Source organism: Papaver somniferum, chromosome 4 (genome assembly GCF_003573695.1).
Source record: "Papaver somniferum cultivar HN1 chromosome 4, ASM357369v1, whole genome shotgun sequence".
Classification (NCBI taxonomy): domain Eukaryota; kingdom Viridiplantae; phylum Streptophyta; class Magnoliopsida; order Ranunculales; family Papaveraceae; genus Papaver; species Papaver somniferum.
In genome coordinates this window covers 134,571,437-134,594,507 of record NC_039361.1, presented here as the reverse complement: position 1 = coordinate 134,594,507, position 23,071 = coordinate 134,571,437, and the positions used below count along the sequence as shown (strand labels likewise).

At 34.9% G+C, this 23,071-nt stretch overlaps 1 protein-coding gene and 1 long non-coding RNA gene across 4 annotated transcripts; one reads left to right on the top strand and one right to left on the bottom strand.

Annotated features, from left to right (window-relative positions):
• Positions 1-10,718: 10,718 nt before the first annotated feature.
• LOC113276650 (non-specific phospholipase C6-like) lies at positions 10,719-13,258 on the top strand. The gene is made up of 3 exons (XM_026526277.1): positions 10,719-12,100; positions 12,480-12,656; positions 12,745-13,258. Exons 1-3 carry the CDS (start codon positions 11,020-11,022, stop codon positions 13,047-13,049), a joined length of 1,563 nt encoding a protein of 520 aa, XP_026382062.1. The 5' UTR covers positions 10,719-11,019; the 3' UTR covers positions 13,050-13,258.
• A 7,437-nt stretch (positions 13,259-20,695) lies between these two features.
• Positions 20,696-21,814, bottom strand: LOC113274288. Of its 3 annotated transcripts, XR_003322932.1 has the most exons (3): positions 21,264-21,814; positions 21,076-21,139; positions 20,696-20,981 (listed from the first exon to the last, which is right to left on the bottom strand). It is a non-coding gene; the product is annotated as an uncharacterized LOC113274288 (long non-coding RNA). The 3 variants fall into 3 exon arrangements; XR_003322931.1 differs by having other exon boundaries at positions 21,076-21,814; XR_003322933.1 differs by having other exon boundaries at positions 21,084-21,814.
• Between the last annotated feature and the right edge of the window lie 1,257 nt (positions 21,815-23,071).

The following is a 23,071-nucleotide window of genomic DNA, read 5'->3' as shown; positions in this document are numbered from 1 at the left end:
AGACTTTGTGTGATCGTATATGGATACGAGATCCAGACAATGCAACAAACAAAATGTGATTACTTGATAATAGGTTCGGATTTAACCAAAATCTACTGGATCACTATCAAGTAATACAGAGTTAAAGTTTGTGTATTTTAATTTTAATTTTAATTATAATAAATAATTATAATTATAATTGCGAAAATAGAAAAGTAAAAGACACAGCAAGATTTTGTTAACGAGGAAACCACAAACGCAAAAAAAAAACCCGGGACCAAGTCCATAATTGAATACTCTCGAAATTAAGCCGCTATACAAAATCTAAAATAAAACTTCATATAGTTGAGACCAAGAAACTAAGCCTAGTTCACTTAGTATCTTCAGTATCCCTGCGCTTCTGACATTCAATAAGTGCACGCACTGAAACAATTCCTTTGGATCGTATTCCAAACAGTAAAGGAACAACAAATCTATTTGGTAACAACTCTATTGATTATTTCCAATAAATATATCTCAAGTCATATGCAAAGTCTCTTCCATTTAAACTAATAAACCCCTTTGCACGGTTAGATCAATCTATCCAACAACTACCGAAGTATGAGAATTTAGATTTGCAATCAATCAATATAGAATCCAACAAGGAACTATAAAGCGATGCCGATCTCACGCAACTAATCAATCGAATAAATCTGATTCTAATTGGATCCCAACCGATCAAGGTTTGTGCTACACAAAGATATGAGAAACCAATCAGAAATCTTTTTCGTCTTCAAATCTTATTTAATCTTCAATTAAACCTGCAAAACACCACTTGAATCTCTTGTGATCAATCACGCACAGAACAAAGTCTGTTAACAATGGATTATCACAACATGTATTTAGATCTACAAACATTTCTAAAGATCCCGTCGACACTTCGATCTAGTTTGAGTGAATCTTGTATCAGAAGATAAGATTCTCAAGAATAAACAAACTAGGTTCAATCAAATTTCAACAACATCAAATCAATTAAAAACTTGTAAACTACAATTATTTAGTTTCCCGCCAATGGTACTCGTAGAGCTTCTTGATCCCACAGAAGTCTTTAAACGAGCGTTCGTAAGAGATTTCACCTAATTAGGGTACTTTCCTCTCCGGATAGACGTCTCCACCAGAAATAACAAAAAGATGAAGTTTGCATGGCTCTTAGGATAGTTTGCTAGAAATGCAAACTTAGGTATTTATAGACCAAGGATGTTTGGACACCAAGTAATTTCCAAAACCGAATATTCTCAAGATATGCAATAAATGCGCAAATCTGTTTTCATAATTCCTGGAAATGCTTTGTCCAATATTTACCGAAATCTCTCAATAGAAAATATCCAATTAGTAAATGAACATTACTAATTTTTATTCTCTATAGATATGCATTTAATTGCCGTTAATTAAAGCATATAAAACTAATAACCTTAATTAAAATATTCTTAATTTATTTCGTACTAGTCCTTGAGTAATTAAGGAATATCTTTGAACAATAAAAGATAAGAGGTACTATTCGTGCTCAAATTATGTTGACATCTTTTGTAATCCTCTTTCATATTTATAATCTTCGAATCGATTATACCACACTTCCAAACAAGTTTAGAATTGGTTCATCTGTATTCCAAGATAACTATGTGTTTGATCAATTATCAAATCACAATCATGGGTTCAATCGATTCTACCAATCACATGGATTGGTTCTACCCCAATATGGATTACTTGTGATCGAACACACAAGTTACCAGGACCGGTTACATCAGTTACCAGGATCGGTTATGTCAATTACCAGGACCGGTTACCATATTCACATGGTATTTCTTGTGATCGATTACACAAGTCACCAGGATCGGTTACACTAATTACCAGGATCGGTTACACCAATTACTAGGACCGGTTACACCAATTAAAAGAATCGAATTATTTTGTGATCGGTCACACCAAATACTAGGATCGGTCACACCAATTACAAATACCGATCATACCATCTCAGGTGATTACTTAGGATCAGTTACACTAATTAATAAAAATTAGTCATACAAAATCATAAGTCGGGCACTGTGATTAGTTATACCAAGATACATAACAAGTTATGATCGGTTCTACTAACTCACACATATTGGTAATCCAAAGATATGCAATGAATAAAAATACCAATAAGCTTCGATTCATAAAATAATTTCATGAATGTACTTCCTTTAAACAAATGTAAACATTGTTTCCTAGGATGAAATCTTCACCTTTACCCATACACATAATCACAATAGCATTCATACGATTATGTCGATGTCATATATACGAAGTTCAAAAGATAAGTGTTATACTTCGTATTATAATTCCTGAACACTATGATCATGTGATCATGTCTCACTGAAGTTCAAGTCAATATTTACTAACCTCAAGAGGAAGGATGATGTCGTCGTTGTAGCTCGTTACTTCTTCACATTCTTCGGGTCTTCGAAAAATACTTGTAATCTCATAAGCCTAGACTTTCTAGTCTAACCTATACGAAGTTGTCTCTAGTACATAATCAACCGACTCCTAGATGAGTTTTGATTCACTAAAATATGACAACCAAACTTGACATACCAACGCTTGGTGGGTTTAGCCGAGCTATGCTCTAAGAAAATTAACTTCTTTGGAGAAGAGTTGAGTTTACATACCTCAGACTACATCTGAACAAGTTTAATCTTGTTTGTTAATCGATTTGATCTCCGTTGAAGTTTGTTTATATATCTTACTTTATGCTTGTACTTGAAACAACTAGAGAGTCATGTACCCTTGATAGTACAATAAGATCATGTCAAGGTGGAGGATGGTTCAGACACCATAGCGGAGCAAGCTGCTAGACAAATTGTGGTACCTGAAACATTAGAAATAGGATCTCCAGTAGATAGGGAAAAACCATTTTATCCTCTAAAATAGTTGAAGAAGTTTTTCCAGGAAAAATATCAAGATTGATGTGAGTATTGCTGCAATTATCAAAATCAATATTTTCAGCAAGAAGCGCAACACTTGATTTTTCATCTTCTTTTAAATAATAGTGATCAGACATTTCATCAAGAGTTACAATAAGACCTTTGTTCCCAATGTATTTTCTACGATTTGGACACTCATTGAAAAAATGACCATAACCTTTACACTTGAAGCACTGAGGCATATCCTCATCATCAGTATCGAATGTATCCCTGTTTTTAGGAGGAACACGGTCATGAGGTTTAGCTGATGATCTAGGCTTATCTCTGATGAACCGTTTACTTCTCTTCAAAAGAAGATCTCTAAACTGTCTTGTGATCAGAGAAACTGAGTGATCAAGATCTTCATCTGATGAATCAGTCTCACTAGGATCATCCACAGAGTTGCCAACACATTTACTTTTGTCAAGTAATTTTATGTTCTTTTGTGCTTTGAAAGCAATATCCTTTTCAGAGTTGGATGTATGCTTATCATCAAAGATCTTTAACTTCCCAACCAGAGTATTTCTGGATAAAGTATTAAGGTTATTTCCTTCAACGATGGCATGTTTCTTAGAATCGTATTTGGCTGGCAATAATATGAGAATTTTCATCACAATGTCCCTTTCAGGAATAGGCTTACCCAATGCAAAAGATGCACTAACAATTTCATACACTTTGTGATTAAACTCATCAAATGAATCTTCATCAGCCATAGAAGGTTTTACTAATCATAATTTAGGTTTTGAAGCCTAGCTTCTTTTCCAGAGGTATTCCTTTCGAATACAGTTTCTAAGATATCCCACGCATCTTTAGACCGAGTGCACGTAGTCACACGGTGCTGAAGATCTGGGGTAATGGAATGAATGATAGCATTTAAACCGTCAGAATTTTGCTTTGCAGCGAGAATCTCGTTAGGTTCATATCTACCAATATCCTTTGCAATAGTGATACGGTATACTATAACCATTGGAGGATCATAGCCATTAACAACATAAACCCATGATTTTAAAATCACGCGCTTGAAAAAAGGAACACATAACAATTTTCCACCATAAGTAATTTGAGCCATCGAATACTGGTGGTACGTTCACTGAGATAGCACTTCTGTTCGTAGAGTCAGATTGCTACAAACACAGACTTATAAGGTCTTAAACGTGTTTGCCTCCTTTGATACCAATTGAAAAAGTGGGGGTCCAACAATCTCACACAGTATTTCGTTTAGGAAATCTGTATGGAAAAATTTCAATATAATTCCAAGAGAATCAACAAGACAGTCAGACTCAATCAATGAAAATATATCCAAGAGTTGTATCTCTGTTTCACAATGTAATCACCAAATCAGACAGATAGAAATACGCGAGCCTGATTATTATATGAAACAACATGAACGGTACCAAAGACCAATGTTCAAGTGTTAATCAATTTATATCAACAACCAAAGGTTAGATTATCTAATTGATTGAAATATGCACAGCCTGTGATATTTCAATTATATAAACAAATATAATACGGAAAAGAAATAATACAGACACCAGAAATTTTGTTAACGAGGAAACCTCAAATGCAGAAAAACCCCGGGACCTGGTCCAGATTTGAACACCACAGTGTATTAAGCCGCTACATACACTAGCCTACTCCAAGTTAAATTCGGGCTGGAATGTAGTTGATCCCTAACCAATCTCACACTGATCAAGGTACAGTCGCGTTCCTTACGCCTTTGAATCCCAGCAGGACTCTGCGCACTTGATTTCCTTAGCTGATCTCACTCACAACTAAGAGTTGCTACGACCCAAAGTCAAAGACTTGATAAACCAAGCTGTCTTACACAGAAAATTCTATTGAATAGATAAATCTGTCTCTCACAGAAATACCTATGAGTTTTGTTCCGTCTTTTGATAAATCAAGGTGAACATGAACCAATTGATAAACCGGACTTATATTCCCGAAGAACAGCCTAGTAATATCAATCACCTCACAATAATCTTAATCGTATGGTAGCGAAACAAGATATTTTGGAATCACAAATAATGAGACAAAGATGTTTGTGATTACTTTATATCTTGCCTATCGGAGATTAAATCTCGTGCAAATTTTAGAGAAGATAGTACTCAATACGATAAAAAACAGCAAGATCAGAATATGCAAATACAGAAAAAATAGTTGGGTATGGCTTCACAATCCCAATGAAGTCTTTAATTCGTTAACCTACAGGGTTTTGGAAAAAAACCTACGGTTAAAGGTGAATCGACTCTTGTCGCAACTAGTATCACACATGAGGTGTGGGGATTAGGGTTCTCTGTTGCTAGAGTTCTCCCTTATATATTCTTTAAATCAGGGTTTGCAATCAATGTTACCTTGGTAATAAAGCAATCAATATTCATCGTTAGATGAAAACCTGATTAGACTCAAGCTAATATCTTTCAACTGTTAGATTGAACATAACTTGTTACACACAAATGAAAAGTGAATTCATTTAGATATAAGTAATCGTACCTAAACGTGTACACCTTGTTGGCTCAACAATAGTTAACCAAAGTTAGCCATATGAACACTTTAATATCAACCTTGTTCATCTTAACCATAACTAGTTCAAATGACTCAAATGAAACTAGTTTTAGAGTTGTTCAATTGTTTGTATTCTCATAGAAGTATACAAGACACAAATGAAGCAAAATGTATACTATGGTTCCCGGACTTGGAATAACTTGCAACAGTTAGCATACAAGTACGCATATTGTGTTATATCCAATCATTGTTAATAGTTCTAAACTCCCATTTCAATCGTTGAAACATTCCCAGAAGACGACAATAGCTGTCTCACACGAACTATTAGCTTCGAAGCAATTTTAAAGTGATCGAATGATCAATATGAAACATTCCGAGTCTACATCAAATGACTGTCTCACACAAATCATGTAAGATGTTACCAGATCACATGATCATCTTTTGACTTTCGTCAGGAATATAAGATGAACTTGGTTAAAGCGAAAGCTTACCAACACATATTTCGAGAAATATGTAGGCGAGTTAAACTCAGCTCGAAATATCAAATGTGTATAATCGAAGTATATATAGCTATACGACTTTTATCTCAAATAGGAAATAAAGTATATAGAATTTTGAGTGATAGATGAGTTCAAGTCTCCACATACCTTTTGTTGATGAAGTTCCACAAGATCTCCTTAGTAGTTCTTCGTCTTAAATCGATGAATGCCGTGAAATCATGCTCAACTACACTTTCTATCCTAATCCGAGACTTAGCTATAAGTAGACTAGAAATCAAGACTTATATTTTTGGCAACTAAACTTGACAAACAAGCTTGAGATAGCAACACTTGCGAGTTCGACCGAGCAGTGCTCTAAAAAATCCGCTTAATTAAATTCTGAACTTAAAAATAAGAAAATAAAAATAAATTCTGAATCGAGACAAACTATGCAACTCAATAGTGGCAAAAACATTTTGTACAAGGTTGGATTATTTGGTTTTCTGGCCTGCTTTGTATGATGGGTTATGTTTTTTTTTGACATGAAAAGGGCAAGATATATTAAAAAGAGTGCCACTCAAGGTGACAAAAGCACAACAACTCAAAAAAGAGCAAACAACAAAATACTATCAAGGCCAGTTCACAAAAGCATCCCAATTACTAATTAAAGTTGAAAGAGGGAAAAAGAAACCAAATTTTCCGTTTCTTTGTTTTTGGTTTCGCAACTCTCCAATTCCATATTGTTGTTTAACAGATTCAGGAAAAACTCAATTTAAACCTAGGCTATCCAAGAAGTAGTTCCAGACTTTGATAGTGAACTTGCAATGAAGAAATAAATGCGAGTTAGTTTCCTTTCGGAAGCACAAAAAAGACAAAAAGGAGATTGCACCTTCCCAACTCGGTGGAGAAAATCTCTTGTCGGCGCACCTTTATAAAAGGTCCAAACTAAGAAAGATACCTTCAATGGAATGAGAGCATTCCATAATTGTTTATATAGAAATGCAATGAAACCATCATGATCAAAAGTATCATAAGTTGCAGCTACTATAAAAGTCTTACCATTCCAAGCCCTTTCATCCTCGCCTTCAGATAAATGATCACTAGGAGAACCAATTAATTGGAGTAACTGAATTGAAAAACCAATTAGTTCAGATTCTTTAAGATTCCTAGAAAAATTCAAATTCCATCCATCTGAAGTAGTAGCTAATTTGCTACGGAAGCATTCTTCGCTCTTCAAATTTTGAATAAACAAAGAAATAAAGTCTGATGGAGTATTAGCAACCCATATATCTTTCCAGAAAAAAACACCAGCACCGTTCTTGAGTTTCAAGTCGGAACATTTAACTACTAACTCTCTAGAATTAAAAATTTCATCCCATAAACTAGAAGCAACCGGTTTATTAGAAATACCGGGGAAGAAAGAATTTATATTACCTCGGAAACTTTTGATGTACAATTTGTCACCATAACACAGAAATTTGCAGCTATTTTGTTTGTCCATTATATGGACATATGCAAACCTTACGCCCAAAAGCACAAAGCATTCAGATTGAATCCTATTATTGGGGCTTTAAAGTTAAAGGTCTTTTGGGGTTTTTTTGGGTTCTAATATCCTAAAATGGATAGGGGAAAACCAAATCAACAGTAAAGGTCAAATATACCCTTTCTTATAAATATATTCTAACTATTAAAAAAAAAGGTTAATTTTCTCTTCTTCTTCTTCACTTCTCCTTCATTTCATCATGATAAAATCACGATGAAAATGATGAACATAATTTCATCATGATGAAATCGTGATCATTAGAAAACTTAAATTATAATTCTTCTCTCTCTTCTATTTCTTCTCCATCACATCGTGATTCTCCATTGCATCGTGATGAAGATGATGATCATAAAAATAACAAAATCTATTATTTTTCTTTCTCTCTTCTTCTTCATCTTCTCCATTGCATATAGAGATGATAGAAAAAACCAAAACTAAGAAAACCCACCATATATTTTTACTTTTGATTGATTTAAAAATTCGATTGATTAATTTGAGAAAAAATGTTTCTGAAACTGTATAACGGATGGGAGTTCACACTTTCCCAACCGTGAACCCTGTATTACGGTTGGGAAAGTACATGTTTCTCAACCGTGAATATTGAACCTACCTGTACGGTTGGGAAAGTAAGAACTCCCAACCGTAAAAGAGTGTTTACAGCTAGATTTTCCTAGCCGTAAGCTATTCTGGTAATCACATAAAAAAATATAAACATGGGTCTAATTTCGGTTAGGTTTTCCTCGCCGAAAATGCTTACTCTCGGCTAGGTTCCCCAGTCGTAACTTGAATTTTCGTCTTGAAAAACCTAGCCGTAACTGTTTTTGATACTTACGAAAAATCCTAGCCGTAACTATTTCGGTTGGGAGTTCTTGTCGACCCAGTCGCGAGAGTAATATACGGCTGGGAAATCTTCAATTCCGAGCCGTAAATTACTATTCACAGCCGGCTAGGAGTTCTTTATTTCCCCACCGTAAATAAAAAATACGGCTTGGAACACCATTATTTCCCAACCGTTTTTTCGTTGTACGGTTGGGTTGACAAATTATCCCAGCCGAAAACCAAGCTGAAGTGCAGTTATGGTTGGGAAAACCTAGCCGTAACTGGTTCTGAAAACCAAAAAAAATAAATCAAAAAGACTTTCGGTTGGAAAAACCAAGCCGAAACATGGACTCTCGGTTGGGTCAACAAACTATTCCAGCCGTAATCTTGATTCACGGTAGGAAATCTAAGAACTCCCATCCGTAAATACTTTCAGAAACTGTTTTTTTTTACCCGAAATTCATCGAATTGGATTTTTTTAACCATTTAAAACAAAAATAAATAACGGGTTTTCTTAGTTTTTTCTTTCTATGATGATCATCATTTTTATCATGATCTTTGAATGAGAAGGAGAAGGAGAAGAAAATAGTTTTGGGTTTTCTTGATGATCATCATCCTCATCATGATGAAATTATGCTCATCATCTTTTATGAATGAGGAGAGAAGGATGGAGAGAAGATAATAGATTTAGTTTTTTATTTTTTTTTATGATCTTCATCGTGATTGTAAATGAGAAGGAGAAGGAGAAGATTATAGATTTAAGATTTTTTTTTTTTATGAAATTTGGTAAGAATATAACAGACATTAGGAATATGATGTGATAAGAGATAACCTCATTTACCATTTTATGACCCTTAAAAGTCCCAAAAGACCATTGACTTTCAAAGCCCCAATAATAGGATTCTTTAGACTATTTTACTGCAGGAATTTGGTACTCATAAATCACTGCACATCTTCTAAAAATTTGAATTTGCAATGAATTTTGGCAGTATACTACAAGTAGTTGGCTTTAGAAATCTCCTCTTGTCATTTGAGACCAAGTTGTTGTTGCTTCTTTCCATGTGAACCTAATCCATCTTAATTCCATAGCCTTCTTCTTCTTTTTTTGTGAATGTGAATAGATTCCCGACGATTAGTGATAACCAGAGAGGTTGGTTGGCCAGTTGATTTGTTTGTTTCTTTCTTTCTTCCTATTTGGAGGTGTGAAAGTGAAATTTGAGTGATTGAAATCACTTGTGTAACTTTTGAAGTAGCATGTGGTCCTCCAATTCCCTCATTTCCTACTTCGACAAAACCGACACACCACACACCGACTTACTTAACTGTTGCAAATTTTCATTTCCCTAATAGCAATGCTGTCTCCTACCATTTTACGGATAGCTATCCCGTTCAAGCGGTTTCTTTACCGTTAGATAATGCTAAAACTCAGATCTAACAGCCTTGAACTCTTTAGGAAAAATGGTGAGTCTTTTCCTGAAAATGGTGGGTCCTTTTCTGAATTCGAATCTAACCGTTAATTTAATCATCTAACGGTAAAGAAGCCCGCTTGAGCGGAATAGCTACCCGCAAAACGGTACGGGATAGCATTTGTCTTTCCCTAATATCCTTGCACACTAGAGGCGTGCATTACATCCCTCACTACCAAAAACAGGTATTACCCTGACTAACATAATTGTACAAGATCTAATAAACATTTTCTTGCTTTTTTTTCTTGATACGCGAACCGGACCTAAATCCCTACCCGAACCCAGCCAGTTCAATTCCCGGATTTTCTCCTTACTGGAGTTAATGGAATATCACTGAGCTATGCTCTTGCTATCCGCCTATCACGCAAAGATTAGCCTCCGTGAAAAAGCCTATCCATTCCGATAGTAAGATACATTCAAATTTGTACTATATACCTGCGTGTTTAAAATATCGTTATTTAAGTTTCCTTGTTGGTAACTTTAAATAAGAAAAAAATTTGAACAGAAATAAAACATGAGAGTGATACATTTTAATACTCTCACAATCCCGTTAAACATGTAACAAAATCATAATTTGCTACATATTTTTATTCCAAGCAGACTTGCATTACATGTGCAGAATGAATTAGTGCTTCATTTAGGTGTTGGAAACAAATTAGTAGCATATTTTTTGTTCCACAACATCATCATTAACTAAGGAATCTGCTATCTATAAAGTTAGATCCAAACAGTTACAAGTAGATAATTAAAGACCCGAGTTAAGCTTGGCATAGTAGAATTGAATCAATTATCAGTTTTCTTTTAACTTTTTTCCATAAAGTAAAAGGTTGAACATGAACCTCATTTTCTTTTCTTAAACGCCAACATTATCACTAATCACACCATTAATACCACAAAAAAGTGAATATCCTTATAATCCATAAAGAAGCAGACCAGGAAAACCTTCATCTTGTCTCTGACTAGATTTCTTTATTCAAAAAGAGCTTCATTTTCATTTTTATCATCTACTGCTTTTTGTTTTCTCTGTTGCACAATTTTCTAATAGTTATGTCTCATATGACACAAATGTATGTATGTAACCCCATTTTCTGACCCACTCACTCACTCAAACATCACAAGTTTCTTGTCTGAAAGAATCCAATAAACAACATATCTTCAAGGTGTCAGTCAGTCACTCTCCTTCACAAAACGAACTATCAAAACACATTCGTTCAAATCTAAAGAAAACCAGTACTTCTCACTGAATTACCATGGAAAGATTCAAGAAACCCAAATCATTTTCTTTGTACCTGTTCTTCACTTTCCTGTTGGTTTCTCATTCCTATGTTTTTGCAGCTCAGCAACCCATAAAAACTATTGTTGTACTTGTACTGGAGAATAGATCTTTTGATCATATGTTAGGATGGATGAAGAATTCCATCAACCCATCAATTAATGGAGTGACAGGGAGAGAATGTAATCCAATTTCGACGAAAACCACCGATACTTCGACGATATGTTTCAGTAATGGTGCAGAATATGTAGACCCAGATCCTGGTCATTCATTTGAAGCTGTTGAGCATCAAGTTTTTGGTTCAAGTCAAATCCCAACAATGACTGGTTTTGTTGAACAAGCACTAACCATGCCTGCTTCTAATCTGTCAGAAACAGTAATGAAAGGGTTCAGACCAGAATCTGTTCCGGTATTCGCTTCACTGGTACGTGAATTCGCAGTTTTTGATCGTTGGTTCTCGTCTATTCCAGGACCAACACAGCCGAATAGATTGTTTGTTTACTCTGCAACTTCTCATGGCGCAACAAGTCATGTGAAGAGTCAGTTAGCAAAGGGGTTCCCACAGAAAACAATCTTTGACTCATTACATGAAAACGGAAAGGATTTTGGAATTTACTTTCAAAACATTCCGAATACACTGTTCTATAGGAATTTGAGGAAATTGAAGTACATTTTTAAATTTCATCAGTTTGAGTTGAAGTTCAAGAAACATGCAAGACAAGGGAAACTGCCTAGTTTAACTGTGATTGAACCAAGATACTTTGATCTTAAAGGAATACCTGCAAACGATGACCATCCTTCTCATGATGTTGCGCATGGACAAAAGCTTGTGAAAGAAGTCTACGAGGCATTGAGATCAAGTCCTCAATGGAATGAAACTCTATTGGTTATCACTTATGATGAACATGGAGGGTTCTATGACCATGTTACTACTCCATATGTGAATGTTCCTAATCCAGATGGAAATATAGGTCCTGCGCCTTACTTCTTCAAGTTTGATCGGTTAGGAGTTCGTGTACCGACAATCATGGTGTCTCCTTGGATCAAGAAAGGAACCGGTAAGCAGTCCCTTAATGAATTTTATTAGTCTTTGTTGAGCTCAGAAGTTCATTTTTTCAATACTGCATATAATGCCAAATTGCACCAAAATTGATTTCCAGTGCTCTTGGCAAAATGGCCTAATACAAAAGACAGTTTGGAATTCTGGATTCGAGTTAACCAGCCTTACAGTAATAGAGGACTTCTTTGTTTGATATGCATCTATTAAGACTGAAGCTTCATTAATCTTGCTTTGTAATGTAGCTGATCTTTTGTTTTTTCCCTTACAATTCAGTTTAGCGTTTGTCATAGATAGTTTGAGGATAATGGCTTGACTAGTTGTTCTTCTTTTCACACCTTAGAACATACTCTGATGTTTTTCCCTTCTGATTTTGTTAGTGATCAGTGCACCAAATGGACCAACACCAGACTCAGAGTTTGAGCACTCATCCATACCTGCCACAATAAAGAAGATGTTCAACCTTTCATCCAACTTCTTGACTAACAGAGATGCATGGGCTGGGACATTCGAGGAGGTCGTTGGAGAGCTAACATCACCTAGAACTGATTGTCCAGGTAAATCTCCTGCATTCTCTTTGCTTGTCATAATTATAATCAAGATCTTAAAATCACGGTGTTTAGAAATTTCTACCGAATTTCGCAGAGGTACTTCCAGATGTGGCTCCTCTGAGGAGCACAGAAGCAAATGAAGATAGAGAATTATCTGGGTTTCAGAGTGAGGTAGTACAGCTGGCGGCTGTTCTCAACGGCGACCACTTATTGAGCAGCTTCCCAGATGAGATAAGCAACAAGATGAACGTAAAGGAAGCTCACACTTACGTGAACGAAGCTGTTTCGAGATTCATCAGAGCTAGTAAAGAGGCAATAAAGTTGGGTGCAGAGGAGTCTGCTGTTGCAGACATGAGGTCTTCTCTCACAACCAGACCCACCACCATAAGTCATCCCTGATTAAACATTAACACTCAAGATCACACACTTCTGAAAGAAAGTAAAGTGTCCGCGAAATGATTTATAGTTTTTATTAGTTGAGTTTCTTACATATAGTGTTTCATATTATACAAATCCTTAGCAAGGCAATGACAATAGAGTATTGTACTCAAGAACTTATGAATGAGAAAATACAATGAACTGGAACAATCTTTCTTTGGGTAACCTGTAATCAGATATCAGCTTTTCCACTTTCCACTCATTACCTTGCAATCAAAGACCGGCTTTCCAATCTTATCAAGCATAGTTCGAGTGAAATTTGTTATTCTGCACGTAAAAGTTTCCCTCAGGAGTTACGCAACAAACGGAAATCTGGCAGAAAAACCGAAGATAAGTAAGCAAGAAAACCGAGGGGACATGTAATACAAACATAAAGTTGAGTGATCTGGTATCATGTTTTGAGTAAAAATCTATTACATAACAGTATTTATACCATATTATATGTATGTTATATATCAGAGAAAAGCATACAGATAAACATCACCAAAACTATCAGAAACCGCTTGTAGAAGGGGCACGATAGAAAACAGAAATCATCCTAAGGAAAAAGGTGGATGAGATACTGATGATGAATGTACCTTACTGAGAGAGGATGTTGTGCACCAGAAAGAATGTGGTTAGACTAACAAAAACAGGCATGCCACCAGCAGGACCAGAAGGTTGGATTTCAGCAGCATATAAAAAGTCTTGTCAGTTCTAGACGTTGAGGCATGGAACAGAAGAGTTATTCCAAGTTTGCAACCCGCCTAAAATAAGTTCTTGTCTACAATGTCGGTTCATAAAACCAGGTATATATAAGCTTTTTACTGGATTATGACAACAAGGGCTAGTCTCACATTATGTACCACTAAGTAAACTTCTTTATTATCCTCATCCTCCACGTCTGCAAAACAGTGTTACAGTCAGGCAGGGTCTTCTTGATTTTTACAAATTCAGCAACTCAACAATCCCATGAACTATGTCTAAATCAGGATGTTCTCATGCATATAATATTAATGATGAACGTTATCCTGACATAGAATCTAACATAGGCCAGATCTATTCCCTTTACCTTTTTCTCTCATATCTTTCCTAATGGAAGCTACATTATCCCTTTAGCCGCTGCATTAAATTTTGACAGTAATATGTGAGTGAGGCCATCTAGGGGATCCATCTCAAGCACACCTTCAGAAATAGATAACCAACCTCGATAATGTGGTGAACAACGCATGCACCGAGAAGAGATCTCAACACCACAACACTAGCTTCAAATGGAATCTTGTTAATGAAGCCCACAGCTTCATTAAATCGACCAGCACATCCTAAAAGCCTTACCACACATGTGTAATGCCTTATACATGGCTCAATGCCGTAGTTTGAAAGTAAAGAGAAATAAGACATTCCATTGCCAACGAGTCCCGTGTTACTGCATGCAAACAGTGCAGAGACAGAGGTTATTGCGCTACGTAACTTTCTTTCTCTGCATCTCCTTAAAAAGTACGAGGGCATCCCTGCCTAACAGATGTCGAGCATATGCCAAAATCATTGATGTGCAGGAAACTTTATTCAACTCGTCCATTGTTCTAGATACCAAGCAGGCATCTGTAGTCTTTCCACAGTTAGATTACATATCTATCGAAGCACTACCAATTAACTACGCTGTCTTTGTCAATACCACTTTTAATCATTGAACTGTGGATCTGAATCCCAGCTTTCCAATCTTCTAAACTTGCACAAGCACAAAAAGTGACTGAATAAGTAAACTGATCTTCCTTTTCTTGGGCTTCTATCATCCTCGTGAAGAGTCTCAATGCTCTTCTCCGTTTTTTCCCAACTGTACGTACTCAACAATCACTGTGGTCCACATCAAGTCACTTTTGCGCGCAAAATCCAAGAAAATCTTCTGTGAATCCACAATGCTTTCACATCTATTATAAATACCCATGAGCAACTATATCAAGACCAACTTTGGCAACTTGGTAATGGATTTGCTCCCTTAATTTTTATACATTCCAAGGGTGCACAAGCTTGTTGAACACAAAAAAGTGTGAAACTTATTTGCAACCACAGAAACTTGTCTCATCTGATAAAAGAGCTCCACAGCCTCCTCGCTTCGACCATTATGTCCAAAAGTGAGGTCACGGCACTCCAATGGATCACATCCTTTAGAGGAGTATCTTCGAAAACCATCAGGGTCTCGTGAAAATGCTCACCACGAATCTTTAAAGCAAAATCGCTCCTCTAAAGCAAAAGCACTTGCCCAAGTTCATACCCCACCTGAACAATCCTGCAGCAAATGAGTCAAAGTAACATCATTCGGTTTCAGTACATTCCTCATACGACCAAAAATTCCAAAGCTTCCTCGAAGTAACCATTCTCTGAATAACAACCAATCATTGTGGTCCAAGGAACCACGGGCTTGTCAAGAACCCACTAAAAACCTCCTTTGCATCATCCACATTTCCATAACCACGCATTCCCAACAAACACTTCAGAGTCACGTCCAGACTTACAAGTACAAGCATGTATTCTCATACATAGATCTGCAAACTCCATCTTCACAAACATCTTTAAAACAGTAGAAAAACATAAACGAGTCAAGTTCATATCCTTCTCTATGAAGATTATCTGATTAACAAAGAAACCGTGTCTCTTTCAAACATTTCATCAAACACTTTTTGTGCCTTAGTCAGTATCCTTGACTTCACGTACATGTTTAAAAGAATATTTCAATTCATCAAACCCAAACGATTACCTTTTATGGTATGATGATGACAATGAAGACTCTTTTCCTTACTTAAATCATTAGTCATACTCACAGGCAACGGCTAATTGGGTGAAAACCCGACACTTCGATAAAGCGTGTGAACAAGAGCTTAATCGGTCCAACGGGAGAAAGCATTTAACGGAGGTCCAAAATCATTTATTTTACGGAAAATGGATCATTTGTCCAAATATTTTTAAAACATGGTTCAAATGGACGAGTAAAAATTAGTATGGGTGAAATGGACACTGAAAAAATAGTAAGGATGAAACTGGATTCATCCTGACTTAAACTTAAAAAATAGTAAGGATGAAACTGGATGCATCCTGATGTAAATTAAAAATAAGAAAAAATGTTTAAAAATGGGTAGGATGAAACTGTTTATATCCCGATTATTTTTACATTTTTGTCCATTTAAACAGTATCAAAATCTAAATGTCGTTTTCACCCAGAAATTGTTGATTTTGGTCTTTTTAACCAATTTTGTGTTTATTTTAAACAGCGAAATGACCTACATACCCATCACTGACTCAAGTGTGTGAACAAAGTACGTTCTCCTCTCTCTCCCACGGTCTCATTCGGACGGCAGAAAAAGGACAAAATACTGAAAAATCAGTATTTTTTGCTAATGGAAGAGGGATCCTAGTGACCGATAAAAAGAACGCCGTTCAGATAGGCAACCTATAAATGTCATTATTTTATCGAGCAAAACAAAAAACAAGCTTCTCTAATCAATTGTCGACGAAATCGAAAAAAAATCAACTAGGAAAACTTATATTCATTGAAATCATTACAAAAATTCACTGAAATCCTCGTAAAATCTGCTGAGAAACCTAGGTCTAAGCGAAAAAATGGTGAAAACAAGAATAAATGATGATCGTACAGTACAAATCTCCCATTTCTCAATACATATCTCTTATTACTCAGTACATATCTTCTAATACTCATATGTTGTTTGGATGTACACTCAGAAGTTGCTTATCTAATTCTGGAAGTCGAAAATTCAGAAGTCAGTTTGGCAATAATTTTTCAGATGACTTCTGGAACCAGAAAAGTCAGCATTTTTCAAAGCAAAATGTTTTTGCTTCTGACTTCTGCTCGTGACTTCTGCTTCTATTATCCAAACGCGCTATCAGTATATATCCTAAAATAGATATATCCTATTACTCGATACATATCTCATCATACAATATATATCTCTTAATTCTCAGTGAACATTGACATGTGCTGAAGAAAAAAGTGATTTATTGATGCTTGAATACTAACAAAAATAACATGCAATATGTTTTTATACATTACATAATAGAGAGAAAAATCTTCAGCTCCTAGACCAGAATAACCAAATTTGAAACCCAAGAAACAATCAGCATCATCACACCCATGATCAAGGAGAAGGTATAAGTAGTTGCATGAGCGATATGTCCACTGCTGGTGATGGGGTTAAATACACATCATTAATATTTATGTGTATTATACTCCATTTTGTTGTGAATGATCTAACAATACATATTGACATGTAGATGCTTGAATACCAGCAAAAATAACATGCAATATATTTTGATACGGTACACATCATGTAACCGCTGCAAACCTAGTTCATACTTGAATACACATCACAAAATATTTATTTCACTTATATTCACTTTTGTTGTGTACTAGAAATAACCCGTGCCATAACGGCACGGCATGAGATTAACAGAGAGTTCTAATAAATATCTAGAGATAGCTCGTGCCGTAACGACACTGCTTTAATATGATATCTGACTGGTTTAATTTTTCTTTTTTTCCCGGACTTTAAATCATGTTTTTTTGCAAGATATTTTTCTATTTTGTATTATAAAATTATTCATATACATTACCCAAAAACGAACACAAAATCATTTAAGTAATAGTGTGTATGCATATCTCACTTGTGAGTTATGAATAAAAATAAACAAATAAATCTCATTTCCCATTAGATTCATCATGCCACCACTAAATCCAATTAACGCATGTACGATATATTATGATTTCATTTAATGTTTCTTTGAATATCTTGAGTTAAGAGGTGATACAATACTTAAAGATTAATAAATTTTGATTCATAATAAGAGGGTTTATAGAAACGACGACCGTCGGATGTCTTTCGCTGGGATGAGACTGGGATGGTCGGATGCAACGTTTGTCTCTCAAAATGTTATCCGACCGTCCAAGCTCAAAAACCCATTTTGTTTTGTATTATAGATAATCCAACAATACATATATATTTATATGTTCTAAAGGAAAAAAGTTATTTCTTGATAATTGAATACCAACAAAAATAACATTTCGACTAAACCATAGCGGTTAAAGAGACAATTCTCGTCTTCAGTGTTGATCATCAGATCCAGATGAAAAAGAAGATCAAAAAGTCAAAACCAAAACCCCAAATTTATAAATGAGATATTTTGTAAAAGGATCGCATATTTAGGGTCTAATTAGGGTCTGCGTCATAAAAGATGCAGTTCATGCGTTAGGGTCGGGGACTAACAAGAGATTGTTAGCAAACCGTTAGCTGACTTTTCAAATTCGTCAAAAAGTACTAACTGTTAATTGACTTTTGTTGACTGTTTAATTTATCGTCAAACCTTATAATTCTTGAGTTCTTTTCCGTCTTCTTCCATTAGTGACACTGAAATCTTTCTTCTCCTCATAAAACCTTAGTACCATCTATCAACTGCATCACTGCAAATTTATGTATTTTTTTTATCTTTACCTAATCGAGCCATGATGAAACGTAAAGTAGTAAAAATAATAATGATAGATATTAGAAGTAAATAAGTCACCAATCAAAGAAAGGGAAAAAAAGGAGTAAATAATACAGGATCGAATAATAGAATATTATGTGAGATCTTTGAGGAATTAAGAGTATCAAAAAACTGAATCCAAGTCGAGTAGTTATGGAGATTATGGAAGACCTTTATGCAGAACTGCTTTGGGTTCTTAACTATAATTGTTTGACCTAGATTACTGAAAAATGGATTTGATGCAAAACTGCTACTTAGTGATGGTGTATCATGATCATAAAGAAAAAAACTTGATTCAACTATGTAGCCTGAACCTTCAAAATATCTAAGTTTTCAATCATCGCTTATTCTAAAATATTTGATTTGAGCTTAATTTTCGATCTCCATATCTTAGTTCGATCATAAGAAACCCAACGGGAAAAATTGGAAATCGAACAATCCAGTTTCGACGAAAGCTCAAAACTCTACTTTTATTTTCGTCAAAAAATCAGACGGTCAACCGGGTCTTGGGTGAGTCTACGACCCTTTTGCATCAACTGCAACTTTCACGATCCTGACACTAATTAGGCCCTAAACATACAACCCTTTTACAAAATAACTCTTTATAAATTTATATCTCTTTCTGGCTCCCCGAATCTTCTTCACCTTCTTCTTCTAATTTATACAGAACTTCACTCTCTCATTTCAGTCAAAGAAAACTGAAAAAGAAGAAAATTAGACGAAAGATGTGCGTTTTAGGGATTTAGGTTTTTCTTTCTTACTCTCTCTAAATTTTTGACACTTAAATAGGTTATTTTGGCATTTAGAAAAATAATTTATAGAGTCCTGCACGTAAATGGACTTGATATTAAGGTTATTTGGTCCAAAGGAAAACTTAGGCGCAGGCCCAAAAAGAATAATATTCTTATTGCAGGCCCAAGATTAATTTTTAGTTCCGTGACACCCATAATTATATGAAATTTTGGAAAATGTCTGCATAACGGATTATACATCAGGGGTATATTTGGCAACGCAACTTGGATATAACATATCTAAAAATCCGGTCCTTGGAATTTTTAAAATTTTATATTGTTGGAAATATTTTTAAGAGAGCTACATAACGAGTATAAACAACAATATCAAATTTAAGTTTTCTACGAAAAAATCGGAGGTGATTGTTCTTTTAAGCAAAATTTTCAAAAATTTGGTACATAACCATTATGCAGCCACCAAAAACGATGCATAACACATTATGCAGACAACAACAAAAGATGCATAAAACGTTATGCAACCATATTTTGGTTCATGCATTTACTAATTTGGTTATGCAACTACTAAAACGATATACACGCCTAAAAAAATAACATCACAAAAAATAAAAGACGCATAAAGAATTATGCAATAATTTTCTCAACTACATAACAAGTTATGCATCCATTGTTTTGATTAATTTCAGTGCTTATAAAAAAAGTTGATGTATAATGCATATCAAGTTATGCATCAATTTTTTTATTTCAATCCTTACATCAAAGTGGTTTGATAATGCTTTATGCATCCATTTTCACGATGCATAACATGTTATGCAGATATAATTTTAGGTGCATAACAAGTTATGCATTTTTTTTTTTTTGATTTCAGTAGTAACAAAAAAGTTGCTGCATAACGTGTTATGTAACTGTTTTCTGGACTGCATAACAAGTTATGCAACAACTTTTGTAGATGCATAACATGTTATGCATCCTTTTCACGACTACATAACATGTTATACAGATATTTTTGTAGGTGCGTGACAAGTTATGCAGTCTTTTTTTTTGTTGATTTCAATGCTAACAAAAAGGTTGCTGCACAACGTGTTATGCAACCATTTTCTGGACTACATAACAAGTTATGAAACAACTTTTTTAGATGCATAGCAGGTGATTGTTGCATACTAGTACATTCGAGTTCAGTAGCACCATCGCAATCCACCATTTTATGTAGATAAGAGAAGAAACATGAACAATGTACCATCTACTGCCTCCCATCTGTAAATTTGGTTTTCAAATATGGAAAGCCGATTCAAACTTAAGGATAAAGAAAAGGAAAGAACTGATTCAAATAAAACAAATAACTAGTGGAAATTAAGAGTAATTAGTGTGATTTAATTAAGGTTGAGTATTCTTTGAGACGTGCCCTGAAACAGTAAAGATGTGAGAGTATAAGCTGACTTTGACTTCTGATACTAATTCTTAGACTGCTTGCTTCCTCTGCCACATGAAATTAGAAGAGCATAAGCAGAACAAGACAATGCCATCAACAGGCATGCAGCTTCTGTTCTTGGTGAAGTTCTTTGTATTTCATTTTAAGTAACTTGACCTGTGTTTTCTTTTTCATCCTGTGTCTGTTTCCACATGCATTGCAAAGGGTCTGTCAAGTAAGAGAGTTAACATTTTGTATAAGTAAAGCAGTGAACAAATTAAACTGCTTTAATGATGAAAAATACAAATACTTCAAAGAACACCTTAGAACCTGAACAGCCAGTTCTCCATGATGGTATCTTGGTTGCTTTGCAGTCAATACAAACCCTACTTGATGAGACCACCACCACGTTATATTGATTTTAACCTTTTATTAAAAAAAAAAAAAAAAAAAAAAAAACTTTCGGGGACCATCTTGGTTTGTAGCTAGAAGGAAGTTGATATTACAAACCAGTGTACGGAGAAGCTCCCATATTTGATTCTGGAGTTGTGGATCAATTGTATTGCTCTTCTATTGTCCCTGTAAATGAAAATCTTATCGGTTCATGATCTTCTAACAATCATAGCCTCTCTATCAGTCACAGCCTTCAATCCTTGGTATATAGCTTCCAATTCGTGATAAAAACTATTGACAAGGATATATAGACGATCTTCCATATCCACCGTAGTGGATTATAGCCAGAATCCCTAAAAACAAAACCATATCCGCCCCTGCCAAGCTTGTGAGACCCATCACGGTCCAATCTAAACCATTTCCGAGGAACTGGTACGGATCAAGAAATTAACTGGTGTTCCAGAGTTTTAGTAAGTCGTCGGAAATCTGAGACAAGGGATTTGTAGATTTAAAGACTGAATCATATATCTATGGTTTACAAAATACGAAGATGTTAAGATTTACCAGTAAATTGAAGCTCCAATGGAGAACTGAGACCAAATCAGAGAGAAATAAGATCCGACTCGGTTTCTTTTCTTATGAAGCGAGATTTGGTTTATGTAGGTACGAATCGGAGAAGAAGAAAAAAGACCGAAACATAATTTCAGAAAATATGGGTTTGAGAGATATTTTCTCATAGAATTTGGGTGCGCGCCTGAGTTTTAGTGGGCATGGATTTCTTAGTGTTAAAAATCTGAAAAATGGGTGTGGTAGCAGTTTTCACAAATATAAGAGGAACCACTGGTTAAGTCAGCTCCAATGGGTGGACTAGTCATTAACTAGACCCATAAAACTACTAGTAACTAGTAATTCCTAAATAATTAAATAGTGAAGTAACTACGAAATTTATCATGGGACAGAACTATAAAACATATTTCTAATCGTTTTTGTTAAAGTTCACACATATGAGTGCTTGAACTTATGAAGTTGAACAAGAAACATTATAATTTAGGGGAAAAGAGAGATGGCTTTACCACTAGTAACTAGTTGGAAGAGGAGGGGGAAAATATACTTAATTCCCGTCACGACTATAAAAAATTAGTAAAATGAGTACGATATATTACGTGTTTTTTAAAATTTTAAAATATATAAAATAAATTTGTCTGAATTTTTAAATGAATTAAAATATAAAGTAATTGTTACCCTCACTTTCTAAAAAATTAAAAAAATTATTCATAATTTTTTAAGTTATAAATTGTAAAATAAAAGAGAGAAAATTGGATGTGTTTTTTATAACGATTTTTTTTAAATCAAATAGATTTATTCAAAGCTTTTGGTTGGTAACCTAGCAACAAGTTAGGCTCCAACTCCTCTTTCTAAAATACTGTTTAAAACTTAAAAAGTTTTATAAAGATAAGATTTATGGATAATATTATATATATACACACACACATTGAGTCATCTCGGTAGAAGCATATGACTTATTAAGTACTACAAAGTACAAATTTGGTGAAGGATTTGAATTATGTGCTACTTAACAAAGTACATAGGGAGATTTAAGCCAGAAGACGGAGACGAAATTGGTGGAAAGAGGAGTGAATGAATTACTTTGCTTACCAATAATATTGTCATTTGAGCGTGTTAGGTGATGTGTTTTTGTTACCAAATTGCGTGTTCTTCTATTGTTGTCCTGGAAAGAAGCGAAGCCGGAACTTTTCGTACTGTGATTGCGAAGGTTAAACCTTGAATCCAAGCTTTTATGTTGTTTTATTTTGAATTGGGTACGAGTTTTTTTTTTTGGATCAAAACTGAAGTTTCCCATGCACTTTTCTTAGTTCGTTACAAATATCCAAATGATACATACAAAGTTGTTGAAAAGCTTGATG

Excerpts from the sequence above, each read along its gene's own strand:
- LOC113276650 (XM_026526277.1), top strand. The coding sequence starts at position 11,020 with ATGGAAAGATTCAAGAAACCCAAATCATTTTCTTTGTACCTGTTCTTC. Across the intron at positions 12,101-12,479 it reads TTGGATCAAGAAAGGAACCG|TGATCAGTGCACCAAATGGA; the intron begins GTAAGCAGTCCC and ends TGATTTTGTTAG. Across the intron at positions 12,657-12,744 it reads ACCTAGAACTGATTGTCCAG|AGGTACTTCCAGATGTGGCT; the intron begins GTAAATCTCCTG and ends CGAATTTCGCAG.